Below are 27,635 nucleotides of genomic sequence, written 5' to 3'. Positions count from 1 at the left end.
CCGCTATCCTTCCATTTCACCTCGCATAGACCTAAAATACTTATTTTTCCCCTTTGCATCTCTCGCTTAACATTCTCCAATTTCCCTGTCCTCATCATTGTCCTAACATTCCACGTTCCTATTCTAACTAATTTGGTCTTCTTCTCCTGTTTCTGACCTGCTGCTGCCGGTTTCGTGGGATGACGACTGCGGAAGCCTTGCCTCCCCTGCTGCTGGGCACGACACACGGCCGATTGGGCAGAGCCCCGTAGTTGCCAGGACTTAAAATCTCTGTTTTGTACATCATGTAATTCTTGGGAAAATTCTTCTAATTGAGGGCATTATAAGCATTCAACATGATGCTTCTGGTTGAGGAAATTATAATATGGTCATTCCAGCAGGCAACCATTGTTATAGGCTCTTCTGTTCAAGAGAAGGTGCAAAACCATAGGGAGTATATGTTAACAATGTGCATTGCAAAAAGCAAAGAATAAAAGCAGCAATAATTTGATTACTTTCCTTTATTACCATTTTTGACAACCTAAGTAGCCCATCCAGGCGTGTGCTACTCTTCAAGACAAATAAAGTTGAGGAGCAAAGTAACAAAAATTCCCAATTGCAAAAGCTACATAAATTAATGAAAACTTGTGTATAAAAAGACTCAAAAAAATTATATTTTCAACAGGCTACAGCATTAATAGGTTAAATCAAAACAAAAACAATTATTCAACAACTTTTGACATCTATGGAGAAAAGTGAAAGAAAATATCACATGATACCAGTCAACCAGCTATCAAATTATAAATTACATAAAATACGATTTAGCTTCTGGACTACTTCATCCATAGATTGTAATGGAATGAGAATGGAGTAATACATGTGAAATGTTTTCCAGAAAAAATACAATGAGCATAGCACAGGCACAATAAAACATAATGCACACGAGTGTAACTTCACAATGGGGCCAACATTTTAAATCATTAGTCTTTAGCAATCATTTATCCACATCAAATTGTCTGCGAGAAATATGACATTTTTAACAAAAAACATTTCTTTGGCACCAAAAAAAAAACACTTTTACACTAAAGACAATACAGATTTACAGTTTTTAAGTAATATCCAACTGACCACAATATCTTTTTTGATCATTCAATCCATTTAAGATAATTGTTTGTAGATTATCCCAAAAGAAGAATTTCAAATCTGAATTACTTGCCAAAAAATATGATTACATTTATGAGTAAATGTATCAATTAATGTGTGGCCATCAGAGGGTGACCCCAAATCCCATTATTGTTCAGATTGCGAGCTCAGGTGCGAGAGCGAGCGAGAGAGGTGACAATGGGACTACGCTGTGGGGAATCGGCGAATGGACGTCAGGGCGAGGCCAGGAAGCCTTACCTGCGGCCTCTCCACTCCAGCCTCCGCAGACACTATGGGCGTTGTGGTCGATGTTTGCGCTCCCCTTGCGTGAGCGGTTTCTCCACTGACGGACGGAGGCTGGCCCCTGTGGCGATGGTGGTGGGAGCGGTCTATTCCTGACGTTAAGCTTGCATCAGCGGTCGGCTGTTGTGGTGGGTGGATTGGAAAAAGTGATAATCGCACATCTTGGCTCTCTTCATTAATGTGTTTTGGGAATCATAGCATTTATTGTTCCAACACTTAAACACATTTTTGCTCAGAAAGCTGGAGGACATTAAACCTTTTAAATTCCTGAACGTTAATATTGCCTAACTGCAGCACTCATTCTGTTTTATGTGCATAAGGTCATTTTGTGACTCAACACTTCTTAATTTTAGAAAGACAACTGCTGGAACATTTTTTTACTCTCGGTGTACAAGACAAACGTAGTACATCTACCCTTACAATAGATCAAAGATTGCCACAATTACCTGACAAATCAACACCCATCAAATATATATTTTGTAACGCTTGAACCATGAGATGCAGTCATTTGATGTCCCTTCGTGATATTACACAATACTTGGAGATAATGAAAAATATGCTTTAAAATTTGTTTAAACCCAAACTGATTTATTGGTTGGAAAATAATGTTTGTACCTAAGCTTAATTCGGAATTGATGTTTTAGATTTGTGTGTAAGTACGTAATAAGGCAGATGTCGTTTCATTAATGAATGCTTCACTTACATACCAGCTAAAAGATAGCATGTTCCTCCCAAAAGAGTTCCCTCTTAAAATAGGACTTAATTAAAAAGAATTAACAATAATGTTTCTTTAAATTGTCCACAAGCCTTCCTGGACTACAGCGTGAATATCAAACTCTATATTTCAACTGTCATAGTAATTTATTTCAACTCTCATCCTTATTTTATTGCAATTTCATGTCCTAGACTTCCTTAAATACACATCAAATTAAAAATAAATACATGTGTGCATCAACAGATATGAATAAATAGCACAGCAGGCAGCAATTGATTATCTTTTATGGATCTGACCCACAACAGGTAATCAATTGCCATGATGGACAAAGGACAAACATTTCGGTGGCCATGTTCTAACAGATTAGTGACGATTATTTTTATCAGTAATTAAAGACTTGGTTTCCTTAACTAATTGAAAAATACATTTAATTTTTTAATAGCAATCTCGTGAATTTTCCTTGTCTAAGAAAATCAGTACGACAAATTAATGACCTGATCAAGCGAATCACCACACTCAGTTGATCCTTTTACATGGAGAATAAGGGGGGTATAATTTCCTGCAGAATCAAATATCAAGCAACAGCCATCCAGAAAGACAATTTCCTGGCGAATACTCTCTATTCTTGGCTGTTTTTTCTTAGATACTACGCATAGCATATACCTTTGTTTGTATTATCTTTAAGAGAGGTCATAAATGAATGAGTGCTGAAAATGCACTACATTAAGAAATATAAATATTGTGTTTAACAACTATACCACTAGAGGAACACCTTAATATTAACAGTGGGTTTTTGGGAGGGTTACCACTCACTGTTTCACAGGTTTAATATAAATTTTACCACAATTACAATTATCACAGATGCATGGAGAGAAACTATACCGAGACGCAAACAGTACATACGTACATAATAGCTTAATTCATGAGCAATTTAAGGCCTTTCTATTACCTTCAACTTATCATCCAATGACACAATTCATTACCAATTATAACCAAATTTTCGTCTCATTTTTGAAACTATGAGTATAATATGCCTGAGGCGGTATTTTAACTGAAGACCTTTGGAACAAGCTACTAACACAGCACCAAGCTGACCTGACTAGTGATGCAAGAGAAATTGTAAAACAAACGCGGGTGCTTCCCATGACTAAATGAATGTTTGGTTTGGAAGTGGAAGAACTGTGATTGCCAACTACACCAACCACAAGGTGATTTCTACAAAATTAAGCCATCACTTAACAGACCAAAGGCTTTCTATTGTTCAAGCCATTGGACCCAAAAATAGCTCCTTATAACATACCTAGCCTCCCATAAAATTGAACTCTCACCTAATAAACATTAATTTTGGCTAGGCTGGTGCATGATATATGTCACTGAAAAATGAGCGCTGACTATGCCCTGATGCTGAGGTATTGCAAATATGCACTTCACTACGAAGTTTAAGTTCTTGTTTATACATGCAAGGTATGAAACAATTTCGAAAGTACAGGTTTTGTGCATCTGTGTATTCCATGTAGAGAGAAACTTTTTCATGGATTTCAGGGAATTCGAATTGCTGCTCTATGGAAAGGAAATCAGCATGCATATAGTTGAGAAGTCATAATTTACTTTTTAAAGAAATGAAAATAGATGTTCAGGTATGTAGTACTGAAGCAACCCAAGCTATGTTGATGAGTGAAATCTGCAGTATACCTTTTACACAATATCAACCAGGGCAATGAGATAAAGATGACCTTGTTTTGATACCTATCCCCGTAATAATAAAATATAAACAGCAGCTTCCACAAAGTTATGTTCACGGGAAACATATTTGTCAGAGAAGACAACAATAATTGTAAAAAATGTTTTCCAATATTTTTAAACCATGCTATTTAAAGATATTCATTGATGCGGATTGGTTTTTCCAATGAAAACCTACCAAGTGTGTATATAATGACAGTGAAACCCTTGTTAATTGTACGTGAATTTGATTCACCTGGTGCACTAAAAATGCCAGCCAAAAATCCAGCATTAAGTACAAGTGGGTACAAGGCATACTTGCAAACACAAGCTTACCATTTGAACATGCAGCTTTATCATGGATGCCATCATTTTTTTATGAATGATACAACAAGATAATATGTGAAGGCCAACTATAATACAGCCAACTATGCTGCCACAAAGATGAAATGCTTTATCAATTCTTCGAAGAACACTTAATAGCAATTCCAGAAAGGAGGAACATCTTCAGAACTGGAGAGATTCTATTTTTAAGCCATGAATAATTTGCCAAGAACCAAGATGTACTAGTAGATGACATGTCAAGAAAAAATACCAATTTCTCTGGGAAAATTATTTGTATATTTTGACATTACAAATAAATGCATTTCAATCTTTCAAAGCAATAAATATTGATTTTCAACTTATGGAAGATCACTCACAAATCACTTTTATACCGAATGCGTGATCTCATCGATTTGATGACACTTTGAGTGACACTTGGGCATTCTCGGGAGTGTCCTCAGAGGAAATATTGCAGACTTTATTGCATTTATTTATTTGTGTGAATGCGTGGAGAATCATGCCACTTGTGTCCCTGAACATTGAATTAATATTTTTCTATCAGCTGTTGCCATAAAAAAACCATCGAATAAATCACAGCTTTATGAAAATATAAATGCCAAGGAGTTGCATCATTTTTTTTTGTTTCCAACAACACCAATATATTTAGTCCAATTCCATACTTTGATATTCCAGACCAATACATAAACAGTGCTTTGCTATGAAATCAAACACAATTTTTCAGAGTCCAGAGAAATTTGAAGATAAAGCCCAACAATGCAACCTTGACAGTGCAAGTCTTTTGATTTTTTTAAGAAGACACCGAAGCTGAAAGCACTGTTACTGATGATGAGTTTGCACAAATGTATTGCACTATGCCCAAATAATGTTTTATAGCAAATCTATTAAAAAAACAGAGGCAGGACAGACAACAACACCTGCCCTTCCGAATGATCAGCTGGTCATTCGGCAGAATCCAGCTGCCGTGGATGCATTCACTCACATGGCAACAGGAGAGGATGGGAACTCGGTCCAAATCACTCATTACCAATTTATGTCAATTCCATTGCTGCTTCAAAAACACAGGAAAAGCAATTGACGAGATGACACTCCTGACTCCTATCAGTATTCCATCCCGTTTTAACATTACTTTTCCATTCCCAACCTCACATTCTCCAAATATTCAATCAGAATAGAGGGGTCTCATGATTATCCAGGATTAGAGGGATGAAATAATTATCCTTCATGGTGCAAATTCATAGGTAATCCATTCTCCACACAAAAAAATGTATGCATTGCACGTCAGTACAACATCATTTTTCCGACACGATTCATGGCAATACCTGCTAATACCACGCAGACTCTCCGGCTTGTGAACATTCTACCAGGGGAAACTTCTGTGACTGGGGCATTTATCAGACATAGTGTATGTCAAGCACTTGGGTGGAAATTGAATCTTCCATGTTTGTATCCTGGTCAAGGCATATTATTTTTACACCATGAAATTCCTGTAGCAAACCACATTCCTGTAGCTTTTGGTTATTGCTAATTGAAAAGAACTGTAAGACACACACATAACAATACTACAAATATGAAATTGAAATGCATCATAATTTCATCCATCACAACGTGGCTCAGTGAAGGAGCTTAATTCTATGTTGTGGTCAACAGAAAAAAGATAGGCCGTATCATATTTTGTTCTCATATTTTATTTCTTCCGGTATATTTTCTTTTCCTGGGAAAATTATTCTTGTTTGTGGAATATGTATTCAGTTATATTAACCATTTCCAATACTTATACATCACCTTCAAAAGTGGGTCACTTCAGTTAAGGAGGATAAGTTAAGAAAGAAATTATGGGAGATGCTACAACAGTAACTTTTAATGTAGTCATCTGCTAAATATTCATTATAATGCAACAATTTCAGAGTCCAAAAATCATTCGCCTTGACCGGGATTCAAACCCGGATCCGTCAATGTGCAGCCCAGTACTCTCGTCAGTTAAGCCATCAAGGGATCCCCTTACACTCCGATATTTTGGGGGCTTCACAGGAACAAGAACCTATGACAAAATACCACGCATACATACATGGCATTCATAGTTGCATGCAATCCGCCTCAGCCCACAAGGTTAAAGCCTATTTAAACACTCAAGGTGTTTTACCTTTGATGAATTCCAAGAAGGGATGCTGCAACAGTGACTTTTAACAGAGCTATCCCCTTGATGTGTAGTACAATGCAACAATTTCAGAGAGTAAATCTAGAGCATTTTGGAGTTACGAGTGATGGAAAGCAACCACAGTTATCCTCTGGGACACACACACACAGCGACTGCCTTCCTCTCCTTATCAGCAAGTTTTTAGACAACTAACCATTTCAAGAAACTGCGGGAGATACCGCAACATTAACTTTTAATGGAGTCATCTGCTAATATGCATTTCAATGCAACAATTTCAGAGAGTAGAAATCATTTGCCTTAACCGGGATTCGAACCCCGATCCCTCGATGTCCAAAATTTTAGAGTTTAGGAGGATGCTGTGATAGCTTAACTGGCCAAAGCACTCGGCCAGACATCAAGGGATCTTGGTTCAAATCCCAAGAAAGGCGAATGATTTTTACCCTCTGAAATTGTTGCATTGAACGAACCATTTTGCTGAAAAAGGTTTTCCGCAAAAGCACCACGAAGTTTAGCAGTGTCCATCAGTGCATATGCAAGGTAACACATACTCCTCGATGTGTTGTGAAGAATAAATGCATGAATAAAATACAGAGTAGAAGACACCAACGTGGAATCCCAATTTTACTTCCTCCCAATTGATCTTTGCCCACATTTATCCACTGTGCATGCATAGGTCTTCACTAATTTCATCCTAGTTTTGTCAGCTAATTTAGACTCAACAAGTACATCCGAGTGTTCCTCGAAAAGTCAGAGCAAAGTTGGAGAGATGCACAAACCCAACGGTGCGAGACCAAGTTATTTTCAGTCAGTACCATCCAACCCAAAGTAAGTGTTCAGGCAGATTGGTTCATTTGTTTAGTGTTCATTTGAATCAATCAAGTTGAATGATTCCCCAAATAAAATGGGCGAAAGAGAATTTCATGCGCTGATTGAATATTATTTTCATGAAAGGCAAATCCCCTCAGGAGACTAAAAGCATACTCAGCAAACATGTTGGCAAGTCTGCACGTTGGATTAGAAGAGGTATCGAAATGTTTGAAGTGATCATATGTGATATACAAGTGATGCTGAACATTTTGCATGCCCTGTTGAGGTCACCACTTCAGAAATCACAGATTAAAATCCGTGTGATGGTGGCAGGGAGGAGAGAAGGTGCATGAAACTGCTAACACTGTCTGCATCTCAAGGGAGTGAGTGCACAATGCTTTGCAACGATGTTTAGACAAGGGAAAGCTATCTGAAAGGTGGTCACGACTGGTCAAAGTCGACCGGAAATAAATCGTGTGAAATGTTCCAAGGTGAATTTGCAGCCCTTTCAGAAAATTTCACATGACTTTAGGCATCCCTTCATCACTTTTGATAAAGCATTGATACACTACCGCACATTTGAAACGAAGGAACAATCCAAGGTTGATTGTCTGGGGTCTGTGCCAAAGAAGTCTAAGAAGACCGTTCGTTTCAGCTGGGAAGACCAATTTTTTGGGATTTTCATCTTCATTAGATATTTGGAAAAGAATGCATGGAGGCTTTACATACAGAGACAAAAAAGTACACCAGTGAACAATGTCAATCATTATTAGACAGTTTGAATACCGAGCAACGGGAAACATGTTTATGATTGGCACATCAAGTATTCCTTCCCATGATGAGTTGAGGAATGAGATTTTATTCAAATGAGGGGGTGATTGGGGAGAGACTTTTGCAGAGCAATTGCATCATTTCGAAGGCACAAGAACTACCAAACTGGAGTAGCATTGGATAAAATGTCCAAGGAGACTACAAGGCTTTTCTACATACAGGAGACCTGTATCTAGAAAAAATAAAAATGGCTTATCCAAAAAAATGAAGTAATTTCCATTTTTACATGGACTTTTCAAACCATTATAGTAGCATATGAAGCTCAGCATTTCTCATTATTGCAGTAGAAGTCATCACACCAGGACAAAATCAACATCATGTCCAATAAAATTAATTTGGAAATATGCACAGAGCGAGTCTACTCAATGTCACATTTTAGCCACCCAACCCGAGCAAGAAGTGATGAAATTATTCAAAATTATTTGAAAGGAAGAAAATATTGATTTAACATACACTACTAGGATCTTTGAACAATGGAAGAGGCTGATTCTTCTTCCGTGCATTTCATCATTATTTCTGCACTTAATTCCAAAGCCCTAAGAGGATTGTACTTCTCTGACTGCATTATTCAATGCATTATTACGATACGGAACACAAACAACTAAAATTAAATTTTCCTCTAAAATATATACTATGTTGACTGGTTAAAACTAACAAAGAACACTGGATTAAAAAAATGATGACAACTAAGAAAATTAACAGCAGTTTACAGTTTCTACCTTAGGCTTATTTTCTCAATTATCTAATTGAAAACCAAATACTGCATTCTGTGATAATTAAATTGTGGAGAAAGTTACCAACATCTTGCTTAATTAGTAACTATACGTTGCAATCCAGTGCATTAAACTTAAACAGTCCGCAGTAGTAATCAAAACAATCCATGCGATTCATGCTGAAATGGGCCACAAGAATATAAATGGAAGCACGCCCTTCTGCATATGAACATTGCTCATGCGCTTAAGGCAGAGCGAGAGATAACTATTGGCTCGAATCACCGCAAATGACCTTTACATTGCACTCCTCTGCACTTGCTTTGGGTCCACACAACAAATCCTCGTGCCACGAAACAGTTCACAATCCAACCACACGAAGATTTTCAATTGAAAAGGATAATAGCAGTGAAGGGTCGAGTCGAAAAGAGCAGTAATGAAGCAAGAGATCAACTCATTCTGTGCGCTTTGAAAAAATGAAACACACAGAGGAGAGCACTAATATATCCCGACAGTTTTAATTATTGTGAAAGGGAAGAAATTTCAAAGGTCAAATTTTGAGATTAACAAATCATTTCACTTCTGCAAGCACTTGAGGTCCCCTTTCGACTTATTTTCCTCTTGAGGTTTCCTTCTCCTCAAGAATTCTCGGGAACAAAAATGGCCGAGGACTATTTTTTAAACATGAAATAGCAATGAGAGAGAATAATGCTGAAATGCTTTATGCTTTGAAATGAGATTCGTTTCTCCAATCAAAGTTAAATTCAGTTTCAATTCATAAGTCATTGCACAGAAGAAAAGTGAAAAATTTTGCAGACCTTCTCAGGGAGGACTTTCACTTTATTTTCTATTTTAGAAAATAATTGAAATAAATTATAATTAAATTTACTGCATCATTCAACATTTAACGACCTCATATATGACACATCAGATTATTAAAAAAATATGGTTAGGGTGTTAAAAATAAAAAGGAGGAAATGTTTCAGCGTTGCTGATTAAGTGAATTCTGTCATTGGGCCATCCATCAAATGGTTCAGTGTTGGATGGAAAGGTAAATCTTACTGATTCCACTACTATACTCCATTCAAGAACAAAACAATTAACTCCAATGTTTATGCAGTGTGTATTAAATAATCATGTGAAATTCTCTCGTCTTTAATTACTAATGTCATTTAATGCTCCTTTTGCCAATACAAGATTTAATACTCTGTTTTATATCCCATTCTTAAAAAATTACAATTCATTTTTTTTACAAATTTTGCTTTTAAATTTATGCTCCTGGCACTTGAAAAAATGTACATATTCAATGAAAGGGCAATTTACCTGTGCAATTAACTGTCATTTGCAATATTAACATTACAAAAACATGTAAAAGCATAATTACTTTTTCCCTACATTGTAGATACCTTCTTTTGCTTTGAAATCACTATTGTCGGCCGGAATGTACGTACCTTGCCACTTCCAGGCTTCATAGTTACAAAAAGTGGACCGAGATAAAATTATTACTGCTTCACTCTTTCTGTTCACCAGTAATGAGTCAACAAACTTATACATTTCCAAGCCTATGCCCACACCATTGGAATCAAATACTTCACTTGAACCATGCCCGTGCTTCATTGAGGAGCAAAAAGGAATATCACACACCTCATGAACAGAAGTGAACAAAAGCTTACTTTCAGCTTGTCATGCTTCACTGCACATGAAATGCTCACAATTTGGAAAGTAAAGAGTCGTGCTAAATTCAATTCAGTTGGCCCATGGTGAATTATATCAAACTAAGGGAGTTAACTACATTACAGCAATTTTAAAGCATTAACCACTAATTTTATCACATTATGCACCAGCACAATAATTACACAACTGATAGTGGTACATACTACACTTTCACCCCGTCAAGTAAAGAGAATACTGAAAATACATATACATATACTTAGGAACCATTAATTATCTGTTTACTTGCAGGGATACACTTTTGTCACAAAATGCAATTCAAAACACTTGAAACGACGCTTACCTGATGAAGGCTTAGCCTGTGCTCTGGGCTCTGCAAATTTTCTCCTTTCCACTCGTTGTCGGTCTCCTCAGAGTCATCAAATTGAGACTTCCACTGAGAAGCCAGGGTCAAACCTGTATTAATGCGCCAAGGAAAGGAAGCATGAGAATATATATTCTTCGGCCAACAGTGCACATGCATTTCAAGAAGCATTACTATCTTTACAATCACAATTACAATTTGAGATCAAAACGGAGAAAAGAGACGCCCACACAGCGTTTAATTAGGACATCAACGTGGCTTGAATTAAACTATTCAAACTTCCCTCAAACACTGAAATTGTACCATTCAATCGGGCAAGGAAATAATTTTACGCAAGCTGGGGGAATGAGGACAGTAAACACTCCTTCAATACATTCTGCTTAAATCAAAATATCACGCAGCTTGATTTCAAGAATGTACAGTTTTGTGCACTCTTCAGTGGCCAAATTGCTGCTACAAAATAGCATGCCACTATCTTGTCTCAAGACTCACTCAAGTTTAAATATTTCTGCACAACAGAATAGCCTCATTAAACATTTGCATATCACAAGGTTTCATTTAACCAATATACAAGCATCACATTTCTGTTCTTCATTTTTCAACTGAAAAATTCCTGCAAAATATCTTTTTGCCAACCCAGGTATCAACATGAAATAATATCAGAGATGATGTCAACAGTGATCAACTACTAGTTAACCTTGTACTGCGGCAAATTTAACAATTTTTTTGCGTTATGCTTCTTGTTCACCAAACTACTAAAGGTCATCTGACTAAATACAGAGCTTACTCAAAGGGAGGGGAAGAGAGGTCAGTGGTGGTAGTGGCATTTATCAGGAGAGGTGACAGAGTTGAGGTCACTTGTGCAGTCGAGGATAGATGGGGGTTATTTGGGAGAGGCAGGCCCATTAGGAAATGATGAAATGGGGGAACAGAAGACCAGAGGGATTGGAACACCCATGAAATACCCTGTCACCACTGGGATTTGAACCCAGGCCCTCAAAGTGGGTGAAAGCCAATATGCTAGCCACTGTGCCAACCCGAGCCTCAGGAGAACTCAGTTCCGCCATTCATGTGCAGCCATTTCATTCTTGCCAACATTTTCTGTTCATTCAGTGCATCAAGGCAGACAAAAAAGAAGTTGAGGTCATTACTTGACATCTACACTAGACTATCAGAGGTGGATGACGCAAGTAGAATTTCTAGCCTTCTTCTGAGGTCGAGGAGGCAGAGAAGACATCAATTCCTGCCCTGACTTTGTGGAATTGGTAAATAAACTTAAGTCCCTGCTCACTGATTCACAACCATGGTTCACAGCATTCATTATCATATTTTTTCAAATAAAATACCCAAGGCCACAAGTGCAGAACAAAAATGGCAATGCGATTTTCACTGGCCAAATGCAGGGTCATCAGATATTGTTTTGAGGAAAATTATTTCAAACGTGGTGATATTCTGAAGTCAATTGTTTAAATTCTTTGAATTTATATAATGGTGAGTTCTCACTGCTGTACTGTCCCATTATGAGCAAGAATACTTAGTAGAGCATAAATATGCGGCAGTGGTAATTAAGACATATTAATATTATTCAAATAATTCTCCTGAAACATGTGCAACACATGCATGTACAATAACTCATAACTACCATATCACAAGTTAAACAAACCACCTAAATCACTTATTGAAGACAGCAAATAAGTAAGCAGCCTTAATAGAATATGAAAAAACCAAATTGTATTAAAAATAATGAAGAAATTCTTCAAGAATAGACAAATGCATTTCTGACTGTTTGAGGAAATGTAACCACTTTGAGTAAAAACATGCACTTAACGATTTCTCAGGAGATAGTTGGATGGAGATTGCAGACAGTTTATCCAGGAATGAATGGGGAGAGTGTAACAAATTAGCCAATGGCTTCCATCTCCATGGCTGAAAATCTTAAAAGGAATCAACTTTGATCATGTGCACTCATTTCAGAAAAGAATAAACTCGAAAATGAACTTAAAAATCAATTTGTAAAAAGCACAAAATGGATCAAGTGATGAGTAGTTTTTGTTGCCAAGTGCTAAAGGTTGGCAATGAATTACCAATTTCATTTGGTAAACCCTGCACTCATAATTGGATAATTTCAATCCTTGAAAACACTTGACAACATCCGGCATAATACATTGATCTGAAGAATATTTTCAGGGTTTTCCCTCAGTGATGATCATGAATAGTCGTTGAATTTCCTCAGCATTAATTGTACAATTTACTCACGTATTAAGCGACCAATGCTAATATCTTACAAACATGAATATTCATAAATCTTTTTTCCGATTCACAAATCCTTTTTCCTAAGGATAAATAAGAAATGTTGAAATGTAATGAAATAATTGACTTTGTAATTCCACACACTTTATTTAAAAAACACACGACCCAGGTTTCGACGTTGAACGTCATCATCAGGTGGTCCTCATAGAAGCACGCTGGCTATATATACCTTCTGATCATAGGAGGGGGGGGTTGGTCAGAGAGGGAGGTCGGAGGGGTAAAAAGGTTACAATGTAGCTGGGAAGAAAAGAGAATTACATTTTTGATTTAGAAGAGTGGTAGGTCTAGGAGTGGGGAGTGGGAGGGATACAAAATTTCGTTGGCAAGATCATCTTTCCAACGGACACATTTCAAAATTTCTAACTGCTCCAAAGCATCGAGCCTTTGACCTTTTTCTTCAAAATGAATAATTTTTGTCACAAAGTCACTTTTGTGATCACTTTCGATAAGGTGTTTTGCAAAGAGGGATGTTATGTTCTTATTTTTTACACATGTTTGGTGTTCTTTAATCCTTTCTTTAAATTTCCGTCCTGTTTGTCCAATATACTTTGTGCTACAATCCGAGCACTTTAACTCATACACTCCACTCCTCTCGTTTTCGGGGACTTTGTCTTTAGTGTGAGAGATCAGGTTCTTAAGGCATGAACGACTGTAAAAGGCACATTTAATTTTTTCTTTAGGTAAACTTTTAATCACTTTTTGAGAAATAGTCCCAAGATATAGTATTCTCCGCCATTTGGCAGTGGGATCTTTTACATGTTCGGGGTTGTAAATGTGGCTTAAGGCTATTTTTGTAAGTTTATTCCGGTAAAGTTTATTTATTAGATCTTCTGAATACCCATTGTTTACTGCTAACGTTTTAATTACATTAAGTTCCTTATTTACATTGAATTTTGACATAGGGATAGCGGTCAAACGGTGGATCATTGCATGAAATGCCGAAAGCTTTTGGGTGAAGCAATGCCTTGAAGAGGAATTAATTAATTGGTCTGTATACATTTCTTTCCTAAAAATGGAATACTGTAACCCATCTTTGTCTTTAGAAATGGATAGGTCGAGGAAATTCAGGGAACCTTTTTCCTCTTTTTCACACGTGAATTGTACATTAGAATTGATAGAATTTAGATGTGCTAGAAACTGATCTAGTTGCCTATCAGAACCTGTCCACACACAGAAGACATCGTCTACATATCTTAACCAACAAAATACATTATTAATGAGAGGGTAGGCTGAGGAGAACAAAACTTTTTCAAAATTGTCCATATACATATCGGCCAGGAGTGGGGACAAGGGCGAGCCCATGGCTAAACCATTGGGTTGTTGGAAATAGGTACCATTAAAAATGAAATAATTTTGGGAAACACACGTCTTAAGTAATGCACAAAGTTCACTTATAACTGGAACTGGGATGGATTTCCGGATGAGGATGTCTTCGGCAAGGTTCACCGCTTCCATGGGTGGCACGTTGGTGAAAAGGTTGCGTACATCAAAGGAAACAAGCATGCACTTTTTCGGGATGACCTTTTTCATAAGTTTGTTCACAAGGTCCAAGGAATTCACTACACCATATTCCGTGGAAAATTTGGAAACCTCCCTGAAGAGTACATTAAGCCTTTTCGCTAGTATGTGGTTGGGAGCTGACATATTTGATACTACAGGCCTGATCGGAATCCCATTTTTATGAACTTTAGGTAGCCCGAAAAACCGTGGTGCTGAGGGATTCATTTGCACTAGTTTCAACATTTCACAACTTTTGAATAACGTGTTACAAGATTTAATCACTTTCTTAATTTCTTGTTGAAACTTGGGGGTTGGGTCTGAACGAAGTACTTCAATGTTATTGTCCCTGATGAAGTCTTCGCATTTCGTGATGTAGGTATTTCGTTCTAATACAACCACTGCGCTGCCTTTGTCTGCTTTCTGGATGATCAAATTTTTCTCTGTCACTGAATGTTTAATGGACTTTAAGGCCTCGTACTCGGTAGAATACTTCATCTTTTTTACTCCAAGTTTTGAGAATTTAAGGAGCTCCTGGGAAACAACTTGTTTAACCGCGATATTTTCTTTCTGAAGGGCAACTTCAAGGTCAACAGCCAGGTTTTTAATGTTTTTAACAGAAATTGGAATTTTAGGTACGTACTTAAGGCCTTTTTCTAGCAAAGAAATCTCACTATTAGAAAAGGAATGTCCGGAAAGGTTAACGATTCGAGGCCCAAACTTATGGTCACACTTAGAACTTGTTGATTTTGAACTGGACTCCTTTTTTCTCCGTAGTAAATCAAGCTTACGGTTCATTTTCGCTCTTTTTTGAAAGGAAATCTCACTGCACTTCTGACGGACCTCATTATCAAAGTATAGCCACTCGATCCAATGAAGTTTATGGGACAATTCCACGTATAAAAGTAGTAAGTACGTTTGACCGCTATCCCTATGTCAAAATTCAATGTAAATAAGGAACTTAATGTAATTAAAACGTTAGCAGTAAACAATGGGTATTCAGAAGATCTAATAAATAAACTTTACCGGAATAAACTTACAAAAATAGCCTTAAGCCACATTTACAACCCCGAACATGTAAAAGATCCCACTGCCAAATGGCGGAGAATACTATATCTTGGGACTATTTCTCAAAAAGTAATTAAAAGTTTACCTAAAGAAAAAATTAAATGTGCCTTTTACAGTCGTTCATGCCTTAAGAACCTGATCTCTCACACTAAAGACAAAGTCCCCGAAAACGAGAGGAGTGGAGTGTATGAGTTAAAGTGCTCGGATTGTAGCACAAAGTATATTGGACAAACAGGACGGAAATTTAAAGAAAGGATTAAAGAACACCAAACATGTGTAAAAAATAAGAACATAACATCCCTCTTTGCAAAACACCTCATCGAAAGTGATCACAAAAGTGACTTTGTGACAAAAATTATTCATTTTGAAGAAAAAGGTCAAAGGCTCGATGCTTTGGAGCAGTTAGAAATTTTGAAATGTGTCCGTTGGAAAGATGATCTTGCCAACGAAATTTTGTATCCCTCCCACTCCCCACTCCTAGACCTACCACTCTTCTAAATCAAAAATGTAATTCTCTTTTCTTCCCAGCTACATTGTAACCTTTTTTACCCCTCCGACCTCCCTCTCTGACCAACCCCCCCCTCCTATGATCAGAAGGTATATATAGCCAGCGTGCTTCTATGAGGACCACCTGATGATGACGTTCAACGTCGAAACCTGGGTCGTGTGTTTTTTAAATAAAGTGTGTGGAATTACAAAGTCAATTATTTCATTACATTTCAAAGTGTTATGCAAATTCCACAAAGTTACGCCTGAGACAACAAATTTTAAATAAGAAATGCATTGATTGCAGGGTGGTACAACTACATTTCGGCAGTTAATGTGATTTCATAATGTTTCAGCAGACATATCATCCATTGTTTCAAGAAATACATGGAAAGCAGGGCCGATTTTTCGCTGGGCAGGTGAAGTCCAAGGCCGCACTCGCATACATTTCATGATGCCCCTCACATACGCACGCCTACGTGCTTATTTTAAATACTGATTCTGAAAGACTATTTCCCAAGTTCAAACTTATTTGCATGCACGAAGGAACAAAAACGAAGAAAGGAATGGTCCTAAACTGTCCTTTGCTGCATTCGTGAGGCAATACTATGCTTGTTGAAAGTGTTGCAATGATATAAATCTATCCATCGATATAAAGTATTCAATGGCACAATATTTTTCAAAATTAAATTGAATATTTTAAAAGAGTGACAATACTTTTTAAATCAACATGGATTGCTAGAATGACATGGATACCCCACATATAGTTTGGCCAGATTTCATATCAACAACATCTTATCACAATGAACTCATTTTTATCAGAGGACCTTGATCTTCAAAGCATTTTCAAAGTTTTTTCCAAAACTCTTCCCCTGGAGTCTGATTACAGACCACATGGACATCCTTAGAGAAAGTAAATTCCTTAAAACATTGATAGAGAGAGCCTGGCACTTCCACGGCACGCCCAGGCATCATTCAATGCATTGGTAGACTTAAGCATCCGTACAAAAAGTTTTAAATAATCAGAGATAAATTGAATAATGAGAAGCAAGTACTTTTGCTTCAAAATGATATCAAAATTTTCCAAAGGCAATCACCTCCAGGGTATCTTTCGTTTTAAAATGAAAAATGGTCATTTGAAATGATTCCGGCAAATAAGCGGAGATGGTGCGAGGGGCGCATGATCATAAAGGAATACAATTTACATGAGTGAATAAATAGAAAACTGCAACATGGTCAATTGACTCAAAAAGATTTTCTATTTGGCAATAACTCCAGATTATTTTCTTAAACTTCTCATTTGGCCTTTTATATTGTGCTCATGCATTTGCTTTGTCCCTTACATCATTCAACTTCTTAATGATGAGTTACTTGCAACAAAAACACAATGTGCAAATAGAATTTTAGATTAATTTTCATACATAATAGGGTGGGTATTACAATGATAATGTAATCAACAAACGACACAAAAATAGCCACAATCAAGCATAGCACTTCACCAGCTGTTTGGCTCAACTGAGTACATGCTGATAAGCTGCAAGATTTAAATTATCTATCGAAAAGTGCTATCTTAAAATTGGTTACCTTAAACTATACTACGATTCCATTCATACAATATAAGGAAAAATAAAGCAAGAAAAAGAATCTCAGCCTTAATTGATGTGAATAGCTTGCAGAGCAATAATGACAAGTAAATCTGTATTTGCAGAGGAATATGTAATTGATGGCACTCTGGCAAAATAGACAAGGTGCTATGTTTGAAGCCGAAAGAGAAATTGGTTTGGAATCTCTTGCAGTCTCACCGTTTTACATAGAGCCATTGAGTTTTTCTCAAGGATAATAAATTAAATAGAGGTAATTCCAAAAGATATCTCTTTATAGAAAAAAGGACACCAGATATTCCTAACCCCAAGGACAAAATTTAGTTCCCTCATTTATTTTCTTCAAGATTAAGGAATTATTCAATTCTACAGGGGTTTTGAAATGCATGGCAGAAAGGGGAATGGGTGCATTGGCTCCTTCCACTGAACCAAGGACTGCCGAGCATTTAGATAAGCACTCCCCCATTTAGACAAGGGAGATTTCTCCAGGTTTTCTTCCACATTGGTCCATTTCGTATGACAATTGTGAGCTCTAAAAAGGCATCAAACTAAATGGACCAACACTGAAGCAAACCAAGATAAAACCTTCCTTATTCTTCCATTTTTGTTTTGTGAAAATAATACTTCTTCAAGATAACTTCCACAAGGGTGTACGTTAGCACGTTGAATCTATGGAAACAACAGAGCAACATTTGGTCATGGAGGGTACAAGGTGTCATATATCACGTCAAAGCACTGGGAAAGGGGTCCTTTTCACATGATGTTTTGACTGCAAAATTCAACATGCTATTTTGGGCCTCTCATGATTTGTCACATGTTGGGAAGAGCGCCTGAGGAGCGCCCCTCTGGTTATCCACAAGTGGACAAGTGACTTCAAAGACCGCTAACTCACCCCCTCCTCCTTTGGTGACCTGCTGAAGAGCAGACACATTGTCGTCGTCCATGACAGCAAATTGCGTGATGGACTGGTCCCTGTGGTAGCGTGAGGAGGGGGGTGGCGTGGGACGCCCACCGTGCTGGCCCACGCCCAGCGTCCCAGATCCTGCCGAGTGAAACCTTCGAGCCCTGGGCTCCCTCCTTTCGCTGCTGCCCATCCTCGTCCGTTGCCCCTGTCCAGGTCGGCCCTGCCGCTGGGCTGGCACTGGCTGGTGCCTCTCACCAGGAGAGACAACACCTACCAAACATAATAACACACAAAAGAAAGAGGCGTTGATTCTTGGGCATGAAACAACAATGGAGAAGCTACAACAAACCAGTTGCATTTATGGCAGATCTATGTGCTGACCACGATGGTTCCACGACTGGGCTTACAATTACTCAACAAATTTTCTTCATGGGGTCAACGATAAGTTCTGACTTTTTGAAAGTTTGCATGCGCTATACTTTTAACAAAGTCATCAATCCATCCACTAGTTTACTAGTAAGTTACAGCAAGGAAAGCTTGCAAAATTATGTCATTTCATTGCATGAAACACACCACATTAGTCTTGCAAGCATATTTCAGTAATAAACATTACTAAAATGTGAAATCAGTGGTTTACTTATTTAATATCTCTAAATTGTTTTTAGTTTCAGGCCACTGAAATATATGTCCATACTATTCACCATTAAAATTTCTCTCATTCTCTGGACACTTCCTTGGCATGCAAAACCACTGTTCAATATCCTTAGGTAGACACCCATTATCCAATCCCTACAATTTTCCCAACCTTTTCTACGCAGGACTTCCGTTATTCTTCATCATTCCCAGTTTCAAAAGTTATCGGGGAAGAACAACCTGCTCCTCCTACAGAAGTGTTTCCCTATCCGCTTATAAATTAGGCATTCACCCAAAGACAAGTCCTTCTCCTCTCATCACTTGTGACATCTTATGCAAGAAATTTTTCTGTGATTACAGATATGAGATACAATTGGCAAAAATGAAGGAAAACTCAAGATCATCCAAAGAGTCTATCAAAGAAAGAAATTTATGACACATTGCACTTGCAGTGTGATGAATAAATTTTACAATTAAATAATACTTACAGATTACATAAAGATAGAGAACATAAAGAGCGACAACTACTCAGCATAAGTCACAATCACACTACTTTCCCCCTTATTACAACCAAACATGTGACTCATACTTAATTTGATGTGCTGTAATGTGACATTATGTAAATGTTATTAGATGTGTTCTTGGTGCTGCTCAGAGGACACCATGTAAGTCAAAAGTAGTCGAAGGCTTCTGTTTAAAATGCAAAAGGTCTTAGACATCGTCTGGAACTGGTGCTGTGACAACAGACATATTAAATTGCAAAAAGGCTAGAGTTCTTGCATTAAATCAGGAAATATTGCAAGAGTATATTTATTTCTAATCTTAGCCATGAAAGAATAATTTATGCATCCAACACTTGAGTTCTTAGGTCGAAACGTTCAACAAACTGGTGGGTGGAATATTTACCTTAACAATCTATGTTCTAAACTGCTGATTTCAGGTACTGTTATGGTTCCTGCATAACACCCGTGTCTCCAGAGGCATTCAAAATCTTGTGTTAGTCTAATTTTTTCTCCAGAGCATCTCATGGAATACTGTTCTGGGGATCATCTTAAGCGGTTGTGAGCCAAGTTTCCTTAACTAAAAAAAGTTATGAGACACGTACTTGGAGCTGCTTATAGGACACCATGCAGGTCCATTTAAAAAAAAATTAAATTTTCTCACCATTCCATCATGTGTTTATTTGCCATGCCTGTCTCCATCAAAAATAATTTCCATCTCTTTCACACATTTAGCGATGTTAACTCTTGTTCAACTGGAAATCATCACAACATCCACACAAGTTACCACGAATCTGCAATTTCATATAAAACCCTGATGGCAATGGGTATAAGAATCAATAACACATTACCACCCTCATAAAAAACGAGAGATAAATTATGCAATTTCAAATTGAAACTCATGGAAACCTAAAGAGTTAGTATTAGTTGCATAAATTTTTAAATTACAAGCAGTTATAATGCATTGTATTTTTATTACACATTCTAATCTTTCAGCTCTTTTTTTAAGCATGCTCATAGTGTCAAAATGTACCTGTATTTCATTCTTTTCTTTGTATTTGAAGACTCCTATACCTACTCCTATTCGTAGGAATAGAAGGTACTAGGGGATCGAGATGGCTATCGTACCAGCTTCCCACCCAGAGGGCCCGGGTCCAAATCCCGACGGTGGTGAATATATTTCAGTGAGGGTATCTCGATCCCCACTTGAGGTGCTTTGTGGAGGGCACTTTGAGTGAGTACGCCGTCCGTCGGATGGGACGTCAAGCTGCGGACCCCTTGGCGCCTTTTGTTAAGAGTAGGCTAATGCCGATGCTGGGTTTCCCTCATCCCTTCATCCTTTCCTGTCCATCCCTCATGGCGCAAATGACCTCAGCTGTCGGTCGCCTCCCATAAAAAACTAATACTAGAAGGTACTATTAAAGTTTATGAAAATCCTCAAGAAAGTTTCGTTGTGTCCACAGGTTGAAAGTTTATATAACAGAGGAAGTGATGAAAATACAATTTTTGGGGATGCCTACAATCCAGTAAAATAATGCCCTTCACCGTGAAAACCCTGTTAGCTGTAAATACCACCATAGAAGTATCTGGAGCAAATGCATAGAATGGAATTCTTATGAGGCCAATGACACTCGATGCATACTTCAGTAGTTATTTCGGAACTTTTTCAAAGAAAGTATCATAAGCTAAAAGGCCTTTTGACGGACAAAGGAGGTGGCTATTGTTGGCCAGTCTGATAAATACTAAGGATTAATCAAAAGGTGGAGATTTTGTACTTCCTCAGATGAATCAGAAGCATTTTGCTCAATGAATTTAGCACGCTCCTTGAATTTTGCCTCACAGCAATGTAGAACATCACAGTTGTCTAGTGGGCATTACTTTTGTCCAGTTTTCATTGCGATGTTGCCAAAAGAAATTCCATCGCTCCACTGCCAGAATATGCTCGCCACCTTTGCACACACAATTTCCGCCACATTGCAATATGAACTACTTGTGAGGAGGACAAGGCCGTCCCTATAATAATCAAGAGATCTCAGTGACCTCATAAGAGCCACCGAAGTGGAGAATAACACACCATTTGGTAGTGGTCACTAAAGTGAAATTAATGACATTAGAAATTGATATTATATACACACCAGGAACTACAAAGCCAAGAAGAGTTTCAATGAAAGAGTAATGATGACAACTAAAAACAACCTGTACTCTTAAGACTGCAATTAACACTGCAGCTGTGTGAACATAAAAAGATCAGCTAGTATTGACTCTCCCAAAATGCCTCAATCAATGAGGCGCAGATTCTTATAAATTCAATGACCCTAAAGACTGATGTAAATTCAAAAATGACCCACTATCGGATAAAGTTTGACTGGCAGAAGGCATCTCCATAGAGTTAGCTAAAATGCCAGAAATTGTGGGTAGGCATTAATCTGATAGCAGGGCAACATGCCTCATTGAAGGGGAACATCAACTGGGAGACCAAAAGAGAAAGAAGGCCAATCCAAGATAAGTGCAGCATGCACAGAGTGAGGAAAGAATTAGGATGGCTTGCTGCAGCTGTGAGTGGTGCTCAGTTGTGCTGGATGCTCTTTTGAGAAATACGGCTCCAATCAAAGTTTCTAAGGCGAGAGCCAATTCATTTTGCATGCATTTGAACAACACAGAGTGTCAAGACTTAAATTTTTAGCATAGGTCGAGACAACGACACAATATACTTTTTAGTTGTTTTTAAACATGTTAGATGCAGAAATAATTATGAAAAATTGCAAACTTATCCAAAATTATCTTACAAAGTAATTTGTGAACGTAAAAACAAACTTAATTGTATCCATAAAAGCTCAGTAACTCTGACATATTTCACAGAGTCATATTTTAACAATAAACCACCTAAAATTACCTGCACTTTAATGGAAGCAGCTGTGAGCAATGGATTATTATTACATTAGTCAATACAATGCTTAATTATTCCCTAGAAACATGGTTAAGAGAGTGAGAAGCAGCACTAAAAAACTATAGTTACTCAGCTGAATTGATGCAGTGAGCTCAGTGGGGAAAGAAGTTTGATAAAAAATCTCAGAGATTTAAGAATAGTTGATAAATACAGGCATAATGAAACAATTCCAAATGACTGATTTGATTATAACTTTCAAAAATTAGATAACCATGAATATTTAAATGAAGGACAAAACTTCACTTTGAAATAAACTCAATTGAAAAGAGAATCACACAAGTTAAAAAAACAGAAGCTGAAATACACAGTTAAGAGACACACATACATACATACATAGTACACAGTCATACATATGTACGTACACACACACACACACGAGGTCTCTTCAAAAAGTATCGCGAATTTTGAATTTCCACAGGTATACTTGATTTTCGATTTGGCATTATGTTGGTACTCATGTCTCTCACTTATGCAGAAAAGTTCGGCCATTTTGAATGTTCAGTTAATTGTTGACAGCTGTTTTGCTTGGACGTGTTTTGGCTTGTCTTCCACTTTTGCCTGTTACAAAAAATGGATCAAAGAATCTGTATAAAATTTTGTGTGAAAAACAAAATTAAGTGCGTGGATGCATTCCGAATGTTGACCGTGGCGCATGGAGAAGCTACCTTGGACCGAAGCGACGTTTATTGGTGGTGCAAAATGTTCTCAGAAGGCCGAGGGGATGAGAAAGACGAAGAGCGTGCCGGATGCCCGGGCAAGTCAACAACAGACGAAAACACTGATGAAGTGAAGAAAATAGTATTGGCCAATCGTAGAATCACCATTCGAGAAGTTGATGAGGACCTAAACACATCGATTGACTCGTGCCATTCGATTTTTACCAATGATTTCTGCATGACACGGGTCGCCGCGAAATTTGTACCAAAATTGCTCAATTCCGGCAAATAACAGCAACGCATTAACTTTGCTGATGAGGTGTTGGACTCTGTCCACAACGATCCAATTTCGCTCAGAGGGTCATAACTGGTGACGAATCATGGGTTTATGGTCATGGCGTGGAAACTAAAGCTCAATCATCCCAATGGAAGCTGCAGCACGAGCCAAGACTGAAAAAAGTGCGCAAAGTTTTGCCGAATGTGAAAGTTAAGCTCACAGTTTTTTTTATTCTCTGGACACATGGCTCTGATTCTCTCAACAATTTCATATCCGCCTTAAATTCATCTTTCACTGTTAAATTCACCCCTTCCATTTCAGACTCCACCATCACCTTTCTTGACACAGACATCTCACTTCAAAACAACAAATTCACTACTTCAGAACACATTAAAAGCCACTAACCATCAGCAATTCCTGCACCACACTAGCTGTTATCCTCAACACACGAAACGCTCTATTCCTAACTCTCTCTCTATCCGCAGACATCGAATTTGCAACACCACAGCCACTCTCAACAAATACCTTGCCAATCTACACCTTGCACTCCTCAAACGCGGTTACCCATAAAAGCTCCTACGAAATAAAATCCACCGGTCCACCCGACCACACACACCACACAATAACAAGCCCACATCTTACACAGGACTCAACCTTTGCACCACCTATATCCCCGGATCACACAGAATGAAAACCCTCCTTAAAGAACTGTTTCCAATTTTACATGACAATGACGCGACCTCATCCTTACTACCCCAATGCCCATCTATCGCATACAGACGACCCGCCAATCTCAAAAACCTTCTGAGATCCACCAACCCTTTGGCGCCCCCCCGTGACAAATTTCCCAATATTTCCCCAACTTGCAACCGCCCCCGATGTAAAACCTGTCCTCTTATTATGCCTACTCCCCTCTCCCTACATCCCCTCATTGCCCCCTCACCTCGTTCCCACGCTAATTGCCTCTCAAAAAATATTATTTATCTTTTATCATGCAAGCATTGCACTTCCTTTTACATAGGTGAATGCATTACCCCCTTATCCATCCGAATGAATAATCACCGGTACTCCTGCATTTCTGCCTCACTCTCTTCTCTTCCTATCCCTTCACACGCCAATTCCCACAACCTTCCATTCAACCAGTGTTTTGCTCTAAGCATCCGAGAATCCCTACCTGATTCAGCCACCAACATAGAGGTGAGAACTCATGAATCCGCCTACATACTATCCTTCCGTTCCTTTAAAATTCCCACCCTAAACCACCATATTTAATTTCCCTCCCAGCATTCCCTCCACACCTCCCCTCCCCACCCATAGCTCTTTCCCCTCTCCTCAGCAATAGCATATTTTCAGTCTCTCTTGAAGAAGGCCTCTGAGAAGGCCGAAAGCTCGAACAATTTACTGTGTGAGTGTCCTTTTAAATGTTGCTATTCTATTCTATATATATACATATATATATATACATATATATATACATATATATATACATATATATATACATATATATATACATATATATATATATATATATATATATATATATATATATATATATATATATGTGTGTGTGTGTGTATATGTATATATGTGTACATGTATGTGTAGTGGAAATGCCATGACCAACTTCTCTCCTTACTCACCGACATCAAAAGAATGGTGGGATCCATCCGTGAGAACTTCTCGTGGCCGAGGGAGTTCTGCAATTATACCGCTTGTCGGTGGATTAGCAGTGTCGGCACCGGCATGCAGCACTCGCCCCTCGACCCTTGCCGAGGATGACCCTCCACCTCCGGCCATCACAGCATCCCCTTCACAGTCCACTTCACCCTCCTCCTCCTCCTCCTCTTCTTTGGCAGCCGTCCTCACGGCAGCACTCTGCCAACACATTTGTGAAGACATTCACACGATTAATCTTTATTCGGGAACGGCTTCGTTTAGTGTTTCTCCCGAGACCAGAGTTAATTGTGACGAGGCTAATTTCAGAGTTCCAGAGACAAACATGGAAAAATCTCTGTTGATTGCCAGGAGGGGAGCAAAGAACCCCTCAGATCTTTAAGGACGCCAGCAAAATGAGTGCCTGTAATGATCGCAGCAATAACAAGCAGGGAATTGCTCCCAGCATCTAGTGCATAAAATGCTTTGCACTTAGCGTCCTACCAAGGCAGAAGGTGGCATTGAAGCAGCAATGTTCAACGTAAACATCGGCGGATGAATTGACAACACAACCGTTGAAGATTGGTTCGAGAGGAACCGCATGCGATTTTTCAAGAGCAAGCCGGGGCAAAAATTTTTGATTTTCAAATTGCCTCTAGACAGGAGCAATTAAGGTTTGTCAATAAATGGGAATTATGTAAATAAAAAATGCTCCCTGCTCATGTGATCCGTTTATGCCAGCTGATCCTGCTTCTTTTAGGCCACTCGAGATCATGTGGAGAAAACGTCAGGACGTCATTCAAAAATTGCAGAGTTCCCCAGATTATTGAGGGAATTTTTCCATTCCAAAAAGGGGAGTCATTGAGAAGGTCCTTTAGTTTGATTTCAGAGGAAAATTCAGCGCAAGCCACCGAATGAATTGCATAGTCAGATGCACTTCTGAAATGGTAGCGTCATCCTGCAGGGAAACATTCTTGAGAGAGGACTCACTCTTGACATTCATTCAGAAAGGAAAAGTGCACGTGCATGAATCTTATATTTGAGAAATTGAGGGAGATGTTTCCTCTGAGAAATATCCATCCGCTGATAAGGCAATTAAGCACCGAAGAATATCAATGCTTACTTATGGAATTCCCAGCTCTCCCCATGAAAATTCATTCCTTTCATTTGACAAATGAACATTCAAGACTAACAAATGTTATGAAGGGAACAGTCGTGAAAGGCTGAATAGATTCAGTGTGCAGTGCTTTGGGAAGAAATCAACGATAAAGGAGATTTACTTAAGGTTTCCCGATGTTGCTGACGAGTGTCTAAGTGCACAGAATATATGTATTTCATCAGCTGGCTCTGCCACAGGACTTTCCAAGGGGCCAGCCACTTCATTTTTAGTGATTCGACTAACATGCATGAAGTTGATTGAAACATATAGTTTTATGAATGACAATGTTTACAATTGTAATATTTTATTTTTGTGTTGTTCCCACTTCAATTTAAGTGCCAAGAATTTTTGTGGCACCCATTTTAGAATGCCAAATATTTTGTTTATGAAATAATGAATGATAACTAAAAATGGCCATTTCATGGTACCCTTATTTTTAAATGAATTATTAAAAATGTCATGCCAAGTTGATAAATATAGCCATGTTTCTTTTCAATGTATTCCAGTTTTCATCGATATATTTTCCAAAACTGCGGAGTTTTAGGCTCTTTCTGGTCCTTTTAGAGGTTAACATAATAGAAATATTAACCCTTTACAAAATTTCTTAAGTATTTAAGAACAAATTTCATTCACTTTCAGCGGATATTCTCCAGAATTATGATTCAAAAGCACTAAGTACTATTTTAAATGCATCAATGGAGCATGCACAACACTTTTCGATTTGATTTTAAATTTCTATGGTTTGTCGATATAAAATAGAAAACCAAAAGCATCTTGCTGGCTTTTAGTATAATGGCACCCTAAATAAATGATTATTATCAATATAATAACACATTTTAAAATATATACTACCTTGATCAAAAAGTTCCCGGAATAACCACCGTGTGGCGCTCCCATCGTTCCGATTTGAGTTCTGTTTTTTTGTTAAATTGGTACATCTGTTGTTGATATTCCCTTTAAATCTTAGTGTCATAACTTGACATTTGCAAAAGTTACGGTCGGTTTTCGGTGTGTCCATCAGTGCTTCCTGCGATTTTTCCATTACTTCCTCTCGGCTGCTAAAACGTGTTCCCCGTAATGGTTTTTTAACTCGATTGAACAGAAAGAAGTCACAGGGAGCCAAATCAGGTGAATTCGGTGGCTGTTGGATGGTATTTGTTGCATTTTTCGTCAAAAAATTACGAATAATGATAGCACTGTGC

The 27,635-nt window shown here is 38.0% G+C and overlaps 1 protein-coding gene across 10 annotated transcripts in view; it reads right to left on the bottom strand.

Moving 5' to 3' along the window:
- The window catches only part of Asator (tau-tubulin kinase asator), a 225,378-nt gene that overhangs the window by 38,002 nt on the left and 159,741 nt on the right, over window positions 1-27,635 (bottom strand). For 9 of the 10 annotated variants that reach the window (XM_071594504.1, XM_071594511.1, XM_071594505.1 and 6 more), the window contains 4 exons: window positions 25,262-25,496; window positions 18,597-18,878; window positions 10,722-10,834; window positions 1,381-1,545 (listed from right to left, as the gene is read on the bottom strand). In XM_071594504.1, the coding sequence (XP_071450605.1) occupies window positions 1,381-1,545; window positions 10,722-10,834; window positions 18,597-18,878; window positions 25,262-25,496 (795 nt within the window). The remainder of the gene's footprint in view (window positions 1-1,380; window positions 1,546-10,721; window positions 10,835-18,596; window positions 18,879-25,261; window positions 25,497-27,635) is intronic. The other variant, XM_071594510.1, reaches the window with a different exon arrangement.

The sequence above is a fragment of the Hetaerina americana genome, unplaced genomic scaffold (genome assembly GCF_022747635.1).
Source record: "Hetaerina americana unplaced genomic scaffold, ioHetAmer1.1.p SCAF_62, whole genome shotgun sequence".
In the NCBI taxonomy this organism is placed as follows: domain Eukaryota; kingdom Metazoa; phylum Arthropoda; class Insecta; order Odonata; family Calopterygidae; genus Hetaerina; species Hetaerina americana.
The sequence above is the reverse complement of the archived record's forward strand: the minus strand, read 5'-3'. Positions and strand labels throughout refer to the sequence as shown.